Raw genomic sequence first — 12,515 nt, 5'->3', positions numbered from 1 at the left:
AGTTGTCATTTTAGCTTAATAAGTACTCAAACATCTTCTGCGGCGTTGTAGCACATTCAACATGCAACAAACAACTCCCCGTCAGTAGGGGGCGCTTTGTTATTCTTGCTTGCCTTTTTATTTTAGAGTTTGTGAAAAGTCCCCTTGGAGTTGCCGTACCTTACGAAAGCGAAGGTTAGTTAGCTTGAAAGCTAATTTCACATGTCTGCGTGCTGACATTGAGGCCAAGTAACCTCCAATTACCAGTGTTTGATATCGTCTACAAAAAGTAAAAGGTAAGAAATACAAACTTTCACATCTTTCACTACTGACGTTAGAAAACGAGAGTTTAAAACGAAGGAACTAAGTATGCTAACTGTTAACTTTGGTGCAAACACAACTGACAGACTGCTGACAAGCTAGCTCGGATAAATTGAACAATTTCATCTTGTAGAGGTAATACATGACATTTATTTTTACCCTATGTTTTAACCACATAAATTTAGATATTGATTAGTGAGATTGCTGTAAAAAGGATAGGGGTTTATACGCTTCATGTCAACGCCTCACATGCACTTTTGCATTAAACGTAAACTGTTTACCCACCTTGTGCAAATCTGCTATCACGGACCATGTTCATTCAGCTCCTGCTAGCTCCTTGCAGTTGTTTCGTTCTTTGCACATGGGTTTATATTCATTAGTTTTAATCCCTCATTATACGTCAAAATACTTGACCAGAACAACTGCGATTCCTCTCAGATTTCTAGCATGGTAGTGTCTAAAGAATTGCAGCAGATATGAAGATAAAAAACTAACTGTTGGTGTTTTATGACCTGACGCCTGCACTGAATATACGTGAAAGTAGAATGCTAGCACTGTGACCTTTACTCTTTGGTTGGACGGTACTTGGTGACAGGAATTGTTAAAAACCTGACTCACAACCTGAACACATCCAAAATCTGCAAACGAGGCTTGCAGAGACTGTATTTCCTGCAGACTGTTTTTTTTTTTTTAATGTTGATAAGATTTTGATGGTTTTAATTTACATATCTTTCATCAAGTCAATTTTAAGTTATTGTTTAGATTTGTCTTATAGGAACCTTACTGTACAAAACTAAAACCATCTGTCCAGAAGTGTCTTAAAGGCCAGAAAGATAACTGGTATCCAGCAGCTCTCTCTCACAAAGATCTTTGACTGACAAGTTTTGCAGGAAGGAGTCAATCTTGTCCAGCTCTGACCGTGCTCTCTTGGAGGAAATCATTCCTCTTCCCTCTGGATGGAGATATAGGCTCCCTAGAGCAGGAACAAACAAGATACAAATTCTTCTTTCCCCTGTGTGCAATTAATGCACTGAACTTGTTCAACCTTTGACCTGTCCTTGTGGTGTTAACAATTTTAGAATGATATTTCAGAAAGGGTTGTGATCATTTTAAAGATTTTTGCATTCATTTTAAATGTCTTCTTGAGGCACTTTATTATACTTTTGATAAGAATCAGAGGATCATTTGCAATTAATGTTGGTTACATGCTGCTACTATGATACACATTGTTAATGTAAACTGTGTGGTCCTAACTGTCCTTGTACCACCATTTGCAAACCAAATTTCCTCCTGTGGGACAATAAAAAGCTTTAATCCAGGGGTGTCAAACTCAAGGCCTGTAATACAGTTACACCAGGCCTGCACAATCGTGTCATATTTTATCACTGGCCCACTGGTATGATGTCTACAGATTTCCTCAGTATCAAAATGTAAACTTAAACTTGATGATTTAAATCCTTGTTAAGTCAATAAAGGAAGAAAAGGTAAAGAGTTAAAATGATTAGATAAAAGGTCAGGATTGTGGGGAAAGAAATTAATTTGTTTTTATTTCATATTTTCAATTTAGCATCTCACAATTCTAACTTAAATGTATGATTTTGACTTTTTTTTTCTCACTTTGCCCTTCAGATTCATGAGTGAAAATTTTAACTCATATTTTGACCCTTGAACTAACGATGTTGACTTTTATCTCATAATTTTACCTGTTAATTCCTGATTTTAACTTTTTATCTCATATTTGGACCTTTTAAATCTCATGATTTCAGCTTTCTCATATTTGTCTTTTAAAATTGTTATTTGATTTATTAACTAACAAGTTTGACTTTTTATCTCAGATTTTGAGCCTTTAAACTTATCATATGGACTTTTTTTAAATCTCAAAATCATTCATCATCAGTGCAAAGTTTTCTTCCCCCCATATTTTATTGCTTGCTCTCAGGTTAGACCTTAGTTCAGAATCTGGCCCCTGCTGTGATTGAGTTTGACACCCCTGCTCTAAACTAACTCTGAACTAAACAAGACAATTCTTACAGCTGTGTTCTGAGTGTCAAAACAATAAATCTTTTAAAAATGTGTCACCCAGACTTTTTTCTCCTAAAACTAAGATGCTAATTCTCAAAAGAATAAATTGCAAGAACCTTTTAACACCACAATAATCTAGCACAAGAGGGAGCGCTATTGATGAAACCCTCAAATCAAACACCAGCACAATAAAAGCTCTGCAATCACTATAAAAAAAAGAAAATCTAATTTGGCTATAAAATTATTCTTCTTAGTGTTCTTCTGCTTTCTAATAATTTACACATGAACCTTAACTTTTTAATCTCATAGTACAATGATGGTATAACTCGACCATGTATGAATCTATTCTCTTTATTCATAACTGTATCTTTAAGTAAAAGCTGCTTTGCCTGGTACTGTTTTGTATTTTGCTGCTGAACTCGCATTAACTCCCTTATCCGGTTCCTTCAGGGTCCTCATCATCATGGTTACTGGGAAGCGGCTCGCTGACATCGGCTATCGGGTCTTCTCTGGCTCGATGATGTTGCTGACGGTCTATGGAGGATACCTGTGTGCGTTAAGAGGATACCGCTACATGCAGAGGCAAAAACAGCTGAAACTGGCAGCAGAAAACCAAGATCCTGAAATCATCAAAGACTGATACATGATGGACTGCTTTTCTTTGTTTGCACAGATGTGGACATTTCCCATTCCTCTTGCCAATTCTCATCCATCACCAAATAATGAAGTCAAATCTTCTCTGGATGTTCTTTTGATTTCTGTGAGGGTAAAGAGCCCAAACAAGGAAGACGTGTTGTCATAAGATCTTCAAGAAAATTTATTATGATCATATTTGCATCAATGACCTGCTTAAAATCCCTGTTATAGGCGGCACTGTTTGGAGTCAAGATGGCTGTAATTGTTTGTATTATATTAAATTAAATGCCTTTAAAACACTCAGTATATTCTAGTATGTATAAACACAACTGAAACAAAGACGACATGTTTTTACAACAGAATATATTTGGAAAGATATTTTTTACAAGGCACTCAAGTGAGAACATGATACCAGACATTTGGTATAGTCCTTAAACCTGGATTCCTCTATAGGCAGTGACATCAAACAATTTCATAAACATTTGGTCTCAGAAGTCGTAGTAAAAAACAGTAAAACAGAAATACACAAGTCACAAACAATGCGTTTGAAGGGTAAATCCACAATGAATCTCAAAGGGCAGAAAACAGTGCTTTTTACAAGTGTTGTACTTTACACACACAGCAGATGCCCTTCTTTAAAGAGCTGATAAAAAACCACAGCTATAGCAACATTTTTTTTTAATTTCAATACCTGCTGGGAAATGCAAAACACTTAAGTTTCACCTGTCAAAGCAGCAGTTTCCTAGCCTTTGTGAAGCAGAGTGAGGGAACCTTTAACACAATAATAATCAAGTTCATCTGACCAATAAAACTGGGAGAGAACATTGAAACCAACAAACATCTGGCAGCAAATAAATCCCATCATTTGAAAATAAGGCTACGCAAATCACTCATCAACTGATCACATAATTTCAGCTTTACTCATCACCTCGAGAGTCGTGTCTTACACGTCGATACAGGGCTCCTCAAAGCAGATCTCAGCGTCTCTTTATCCATTCTTTCAGTTTGTCAACGTATGGATAGTGTGCAGTCACTTTCAGTGTTTAACACAGTATGTGTGGGCGTGAGCCTTGCATGTTCAGGGAATGTCATAAGACAGCAACGCACGAGGGACGGACTGCAGGGGGCTCCAGCGTCAGGCTCTGTGTCACCAGCTGCTGTGGTTCTGCACCCGCGCTTTGGCAGAAGCACAGTGGCCGTTAGTGCCGTTCTCTCCTTTGTTAGTGTGAGGAGAAGCTTTGAGGCCGTCTGAGGGCGTGTCAGGCTCTTCCTCTGAGCTGCTCTCAATGTCACTGCGGACATCGTTGCACACCTGGAAGGAAGACGGAGGAGTAAACATCAACAAGAACCAACAGAATATCATAACTGCACAAATACAGAGGCAAGGAGAAGGAACACATGCTAAAATATCACTAAAGCAGCTTTACCAATGCTACATTTACCAAGTTATTTAAATTAAGCTTAGCTTTTTGGTGGAATGGTATTCAATATGTTTCTTTGCTGCTGTACCCACTACCAGGTGTTGAAGGCTAAAAAAGGGAAATGTAACTTAAATGTCAAACACCATAAGATAATATAGCATCACACAACATTAGGACATCCATTTTTAGAAATCCTGGTCTGTGATCACTTTCATACCAAAGTGATGACACAGAAATATTTTTATTATTGTCCAGAGACCATCCTGCTCCCCTGCTGCTCTTTAGGAGGCAGAAAAATGTTTATACAAGGAATTTAAGAGGAAATACAGGGAAAAATTAGACAAGCTAGTTCTTAATGGCCTTAACTTATGGCTTACTCACATGGTTCTGTATGGTCAAGATGTATAAACAGAGGCATAAGAAAACCATAGTAGGTCAATTATGATTATATGTAAAAGAGACTTTTATGGAATATTGGAAAAAATATTCTAGTGGAGCAGGAACCCTGCATATTAAGGCGTATGGCTTTATTTGATTAATAATAGTGTCTTTTATGTGTATGTTTGGTAAAAAAACAAAACAAAAAAACACTCAAGATTTCTACATTTTGTGAAAATTCTACAATGTATTCACATGTAGGCTGACATTGCTGTCTAATGCATTCTGGGTAGAGATGTCAAACAGTTGCAAATTATTTTTCATCCTTTGGAATGTCATACCTGAGTCATCCTTTAATTCTAACCCAAATACAGCTTAAGTGACGAGGACAGTCAGGAAGAAGTCACTGTGGTTTAAGGTAGATTGAGGTGAGTACGATCACAAAGATGTGGGAAGAAGAGCAAGCAATCATTTGACATTACTACCCTGAATGCATTACACAACACTGGCAACTTAAAGGCCTTCCTCAAACCCCTCACTCAAACTCTGACACAGAGTGAGCTGTATCTAATACCTCAAATAAAGCCCCCTCAGTTATGGTGTTAAGGTTTTGGATGAACTCCCCTCATTGCCATGGAAACCGGTACTTAGTGTAAGATGACTTTGTGTCATTGAAATAATAAATGGTCCCCATTTAATGTAAGTTAGACTTGTTGCAATAAGGGCAGTCAGCAATTCCAGGTAAAATGAGTCAAAACGTTGATCCAGGTGTACCCAAACTAAATTGAATGCTGCATTTGAAGCATTTGGAATACAAGCAGGAACAATGCGTCTTTAGAAAGGGGACGCTCTGAAGAGTCTTCCCAAACTGTCAGGCTCACTGTAGCTGCTACTGGTATTGAGTTATAATACGTAAACATTTCTGTATGAATTTGTACAGTAAAACAGAGGCCTGTAGGTGACTGTAGCTGGGAGGTATTAGCTGGAAAACTCAACTGGACTTAAAGCATGAAACCTTAGCTAGTTCAGGTTCAAAGCTGACAGCAGCAGAACAGAAAAAAGTATTTTAAACCTGTGAGGAAAAGACCAGGTGTTTTAAACTGAAGACTCCAATGAACAAAGGTTGGCAGACATTTTTCTATGTAGCATTGCTAATAATCGCCTATAAAAGACATTTTACAACAAATGCAGTAGAGTAATGAGGGTCCATAATTATTGCATTGTTTTTTCATACACATGCGTTTTTTGCCCCCCTCAGTGCACATTGGTTAAACCACTACAATGTCTCCCTGCAGCCACAGTGATGTCAAGTAAGTCCATCACTGCTCCTCAATGTCTCATTTCACTTTCAAAAAAACCTCACAGACAGCTCACTGGACAAGTTAAATGTCTGCTCCTTGAGATATAAAACATTCACCTTTTACTGTTCCCTTATTTCCTTTTCAGTCCATAACAAGTTCCTTTTTCTGTGGCTAATTTCAAGCCATAATCGTGGATCTACCCAAAGTTACTGATCATATTTTCTTTCAAAATAAAAGCAATCACCGTTCAATCTATTTATCTTTGTTTATATGCACCAATTCATTACCAAAGTTATCTTAAGCCACTTTAAAAAGAGGGCAGGACTAGACCGTACTCTGTGTTATGATAAAGCCCTGCATTAATCAGAATGAACACAGCACTAGCAGTATTTAGCCCCATTACAGTGGTGACAACAACCTTCCCTTTAACAGGCAGGAATGTCGAGCAGAACCAGACTAAGACCATCATCTTCATGTATTTGATTGTTTGTTTGAATATGTGTATTCAACTCTCTCCTTCTCCCACATCCTACGATATCTTTCGGAATATTATAGAAATCACATTATTTTTCACGGACTCCTTTATATTTTAGATTTTATAATCTTCTACTGTAACTGCCATTCAAGATCTACCTGTGTCATTTTACATTTTACAGAGCTCCTATTCTGCTCTGATTCTTAATGTTTATTTTTTCCTGAGTTTCTGCTCTTGCTGTGTGTAAAGCACTTTGTAAACAACTGTTTTTAAAAGTGCTATATAAGTAAAGTTATTATTATTATTATTATGCTGACAGCCTTCTGCTGAAGTCAACCATCCTTAGTTTAAGACAGTACAAAAATCCAAAATGAAACAAAAACAGTATTTAATGCAAAATAGTGGAATTGCAAAATGGGAAAAAATGGAGGTTAAAAGCATTCATGCACAGAAATTCTGAGATTGCAATAAAATGTAATTGTTTGATAGCCCTAATTGAAATCAATCTTGAATGAGAGAAAAACTACACATTTGTTATTAAACATTTTATAATTTCAATCTTAAATGTATTAGAAGCTTTCTTTTTCAGCCCCATAAATATAAAATACTTAAACGCATGAACTGTTGTCAAAATCTGACAAGTAGATCCTGGTAGTAGAGTTTTTAAAATTTTATACATGTATGATTCTATTTTTAACATATTTAAAGTTTGTGTAGGGGACAATTTGGGAATTTAATGTACAAAGCATCTCTCATGACAAACATTGTTAGGTGTTACACTTGTTTAGTAAGTCAGTATCTATGCAGACTCGCTGATGGAGATTTTAACTATGCACTCTCCCTCTACACTACTCTCAACTATGCACTGAGGTTTAGGATGTGGCAATCATAGTGGTAGACCCTCCACAAGAGCACACAAATAGAGTGAGTGCAGGGGAGAGATTGTAGGGAGCTGTTTGAGAAAGGCCATACATGTGAATGTATTTTGAAATTTTTCTCAAAATATAGAACTTTAGTGTTTCTTTGTGCAGAATTCATATACAATACACTAAAATTAATCTAATAAAGTTCATTTATCTCAGAATCTAGGGTTGCTTTGAATAAAATGTAGTCAACTCAGCTACTGTTTAGTCTTAAAGAGGAAGCCCTGGTTCGATTTGAGCAACATTTTTATACTAACAAATGCTGTGTATTAAGACTTACTACTTTTATAATCTGCCTCAAAATCATTTCACCAAACTATGATAGTTTAAGAAAATTCAGGGAAACAAGAGCACCAGGAAAAATAAAATAATGCTAACTGTTTCTGATGTTGTGCTCTGAAACTCTTAGCTCTAGTGCTGAATATCAACAAAAATAAGCTCAACTTCTTTTTGGCCTGTACAACCACAAGTAATACCTGCTCAGTAAGACTGAATGTTTGGGTTCATATTACAGGATTAAGAGTAAAACAAGATGGGGACCACAGGTTAAGTCTAATGCCATGTTTAGGTGTTATGTAGCTCAGATTCATGTTGACATGTTAAATGAAGTGTGCTTCTTTTGCTCTGGTTCAAATATCTCTGACAAGTGTCTTTAAGAAGTAATTTACTCCTATAAATCCCTGTTCATCATAGCCACAGGGTGGTAGTGCGGTACAGTTTTAACACATGCCTCCTTAATAAGAAACAGTTAGACATACCTGACATTCATGACACTATTACAGCACTCATCACTCACTGCTCTGTCTGATTCCTGTCTCTCTAAGTTGATCTGGTTGTTTACATTCTGCAGTTAACCAACCAAACAAACCCAACTACACCGACTCATCATGGAAAGCAAATGGGGTGTAAGCAATTAATGCAGAGCAACAAAAAACTTACAGCAACAACAGAGAAAGATGAAAGGTCTCAGGTGGACAGAGGAGACGGAGAGAAGCGAAAGTGGAAGAGAAGGAGGGAGGAAGAGGGGGAGGAGGAAGAGGGCCTCACTGGACAAAGATAGACAGAAAGACAGGATCTCCCTCTCTCATTCCAGAGGGAGAGGAAACAAACAGCGTCTGCAGAGAGAAGAGACAGAGTCAGGGACAGCTGGGAAAAAAGAGAAGAGGCAGCAGATCCATCACCAAAAATAACTATGACGTGATGTGATGTTCATTTGAAGAACAAACATACTGAGTTTAGACAGATGTCTGGGTGGGACTTTCATGTAGTCAGTGTCCTTTGTAACCTGTCCAGCACTGATCTAGTAACATATCTTGTTGGTAATAATCACAGTTATGCATAAACAATTTGTCAGCCTTGTTTAGTCACTGCACAGGTATGTTGTTTAAATTTTGGTGTCAAAAGTTCTGGACTCAGTTCTTAAAACTGGCATACAAAAAAATCCCACGCTTCAGGATTTAATGAGCTTCACTGAATTACACGGCGTAAGAGAAGTAAACCTAAATCAGTGCTTCCTAAAGTTTGGGTGGAGGCTGGCAGGTGAGTCACGAGAGGTAATTACCATAAGGAAATCATGTTTTAAACGTTCAAAAGATACTTCACTACATGTTTATATATTTTTAGAAAAGTCCCAGAACTTCAAGAAACAGTCCAAAGATTTACACGGCCCCATTATGATTTAATTTGTTTGATGAGTAGAACAGGTGTCACATTTTAACTGGTGTTAATTTAACTGAACATACTCTTAAAAGTTTGCTGCCATAAGAATGTATTAGTAATATCTTAAACAACTTTACTTTAAATTTACTGGGAAAGTTTATGGAGTCACAAAGTTTATTCAAATAGAAAGAGTAAATAAAAAATGAAAAGAAAGGTGACTTCGCAGATCCCTGATCAAATCAAAATAAACTGTGTTTGCTTGATAATTGTACTTTGTGACTCCATAAATGCTTTCCTTTTATTATTGTATGTCTCTGTGAAATAAGCATTCACTTTGTAATTTTGTGTCTATGAAAAAAAATCTGGAGGTAAATACTTTGAGTCTCATTTTATGCTTCTAAGAGGGTTTTGGTGGGCCTCTGAAGATTTTTAAGGTTTCAAATTAAGCCGTGGCATACTTCAGTTTGAAAAAGGCTGACCTAAATCTGAGCAATTACTCCTGTACATAAAGCGATTGTGGGGTTTTGATCCACTCAGCAGGTTGTTGCAGTTGGGCTGAAAGCATTAATGATTTTTATAATTGTTTTTGTTTAAGATTGAGCTGATGTTCATTTTTCAGACAATGAGATCATCTGGTTTCCAGGATCTCAGGGAAATAGTGCAGACTTCCTGTAACAGTTTAAGAACTCAAGGAGGACATTTTAAAAATGCCTTGATATTATTTATCTAGGTTTTCTAAACATCTCCAACATCTTGATACATTAATCTTGACAAATGGCATATGCTGCAATGTACCTTTTTTTCTTTTTTATTTATCATTATTTTATTTTATTATTTTTCTTTTTTCTTGGGATGTTGCTAGTTCCTTTTTTTTTATCTGTCTTTCTTGGAGTTTAGCTAATCTTTACCTTTTTACTTATTCAGTAAGTTATTTCTTAAACTACTTTTAATCACTTCTATTGTTATAAGAGTTATTTTCACATATTATTATTATTATTATTATTATTATTAATACTTTAATTTATTTATTTTGTCAATTATTTTTAGTTTCTCGTATTGTTATGCTGCTATTAGAGTTGTTACCAGTATCATTGTTTCTCTGGTTAGCATGGTTTGCAAAAAACATAAATGAAAAAACAAAGAGAACACTTTTAACGTGACGGTTGTAAAAAACACTTTTGTTAACTAAGTGCCAAAACTCAAATAAAAAATAGTGATGGAAACAATGCCTTGATATAGAGAGACTTGGAAAGGGGGGAAATTTTTTGTAAATAAAGAATTTCCACACACTGTATTCTGCAGTTCAGTTATGGGAAACATCTGAGGAAAATTCTGCCTGGAGACCTTTTTTGCTGCAATTGGATTACCAAAATAACCTGATAAAGTTAAACTTAAAATGACTTTTCTTAGAATTGCAAAGGAGGAGACAATGTTTTAGTTGTTTCACATTAACAAGACTCCAGTGTTTTGTTTTGGTTTTTTTTTTTGCAAATTTCTCCTTATTCTTTTTTAAAACACTATAAATGATGATTGTATGACCAACTTGTCATTCATTTTTAATAGAAGATGCAGGCATACATCCTCATGTATTAGTCACATTGCATGAATTCACAACATTATAATTAACAGCGAGATAAAAGTAACTGCAAACCTGCAACTACTTATTTTCTCAAGTGTATGACCCTTCCCTTCCCCATGGGTCTTTCTCTGTAATATATAACTCAAGGAAGATATTTACAATAAATCAAGAGAATGTATATTAAAGTGAGTGATTGAATACATGGTTCAGTAGAATAACAATTAATAAAAAATAATATTATAGATTGTGATATAACAGTTACATTATAGATCTTGTAGCATTCAATGCCCCAACTCTGTTTTCAATCTTAACATTACCTGCAAGATTTATCCTAACAACAGAAAGGTCCATTATCAAAATATCTATTAATGAATTAATTCACTGATGTATAAAGAAAGCGTGTGTTGCCTGCTGATAGCCACAACAATCTTTGACTTTAACTCTGCATATTTAGGGAGAAGGTCAGCTATTTGCACCAAGAATTTTCTAACTACAATATGTAGAAATTTCTCCTCCGGGCTGAAGTCACACAGGGAATTTGCCAATCCTAAAAACTCAATGGGAGTTAAATAAGTCTAATAGAGTATAAGTTTGTTAGTTTATAGTTTGTATTTTGCAATGCATAAGATGTTTTTTTTTTCTCTCTGACTCACCTTGCCCCGCAGAATAGCCTTGAAAGCTATCCGGGCTATGAGGTAGGACCAGATGATATGTAGCACTTGTAGGACCAGCAGTAAGATGTTAAAGAGCCACCAAGAAGGAAATGGCCCCACTATATCCCAGCTCTCAAACATGGTGGAGTTCAGGAGCCTGAAAAAAATAAATACAAGGATGCTCTAACTGGTTAGGCATTAGCGTATCTTAAAGAGCTCATAGTATTGTATCTTCTCTCCAGAACATAGCCTGCTTGCTTGTGGCACCTTCAGTCCATTAAAGTAGCATGGGAGATTGAAGCTTCAGTTATTAGGCTCTCCTACTTTGGAATAATCTCACTGTCAGGGTTCAGGAGGCAGACAGCCTTTCTACCCTTATGGCTTCAAACTTTCCTCTTTGATAAAGCTTATGGTAAGGGCTGGCTCAGGCTTGGACCAGCCCCTAGTTATACTACTACTTACAACACTGAGTATCCTGTCACACTGAGCTTCTTTCTGGCACTGGAGAAAGGGATTGCTTGACTGATAGTGTATGAGAGCAAATTTACTTAATGGTGTGACAAAGCCTCTTGCACATGATCAGTAACTTATCCAAGTGAGACGAAAAAGGAGTCAGGCTGCATTTTCATCATATGATTAATCAGCACTCTTCTAATGAGGCCCATTAAAAAAGGTACCAAATGCGATTCCTATCTGATCGCCAACAGCAACCCAGCAGGGGAGTTAAATGGTTGTACTGGGATGTCAGCTGAGTGTTGGTGAGGTCATGGCTTCCTTTAAATCCAGGTGAGTGACAGCAGGTTGTCAGCAGACCCTCCTCCCCCTGCAGAGGTTTGGATTTCAGACCAGATAGCTGCAACGGCAACACTAGCTTTATCACTCATCCGCACCAAGACATTGAATATAGCTGCTCGGGTTACTTTCACCAATGATCGGCTCTCCATTGTCTGGCTCTCTGGAGGCTGAGCTTCAACGTTAGGTCTGTCGAGGATGAGTCGTTTTCAGACAACTCCCTTAACCCGGGACATTAGCACAGATCTCTGCTGTAGAATAGTACAAGGGACTGTAAGACGGCTGGGAAATGCTTCTTTGGATTACAAACTGGTGCCTGTTACATCTTACTTGAGAGGTATTTCTAAAATAAAATAGCCCAGTGACTGTCACAGAG

At 36.8% G+C, this 12,515-nt stretch overlaps 2 protein-coding genes across 2 annotated transcripts in view; one reads left to right on the top strand and one right to left on the bottom strand.

Annotated features, from left to right (window-relative positions):
- The first annotated feature begins 119 nt into the window (after positions 1-119).
- On the top strand, positions 120-3,257 carry LOC121505635 (cytochrome c oxidase assembly protein COX14 homolog). The gene is made up of 2 exons (XM_041781103.1): positions 120-275; positions 2,773-3,257. Exon 2 carries the CDS (start codon positions 2,786-2,788, stop codon positions 2,960-2,962), a length of 177 nt encoding a protein of 58 aa, XP_041637037.1. The 5' UTR covers positions 120-275; positions 2,773-2,785; the 3' UTR covers positions 2,963-3,257.
- Positions 3,258-3,304: 47 nt separating this feature from the next.
- Positions 3,305-12,515, bottom strand: part of cers5 (ceramide synthase 5) — a 35,903-nt gene continuing 26,692 nt past the window's right edge. The window contains exons 9-10 of the mRNA XM_041781079.1: positions 11,348-11,504; positions 3,305-4,270 (exon numbers count right to left, since the gene is read on the bottom strand). Of these exons, the coding sequence (XP_041637013.1) occupies positions 4,106-4,270; positions 11,348-11,504 (322 nt within the window). The 3' untranslated portion in view covers positions 3,305-4,105. The remainder of the gene's footprint in view (positions 4,271-11,347; positions 11,505-12,515) is intronic.

Source organism: Cheilinus undulatus, linkage group 3 (assembly GCF_018320785.1).
Source record: "Cheilinus undulatus linkage group 3, ASM1832078v1, whole genome shotgun sequence".
Classification (NCBI taxonomy): domain Eukaryota; kingdom Metazoa; phylum Chordata; class Actinopteri; order Labriformes; family Labridae; genus Cheilinus; species Cheilinus undulatus.
This window is presented reverse-complemented; position numbering and strand designations above follow the sequence as displayed.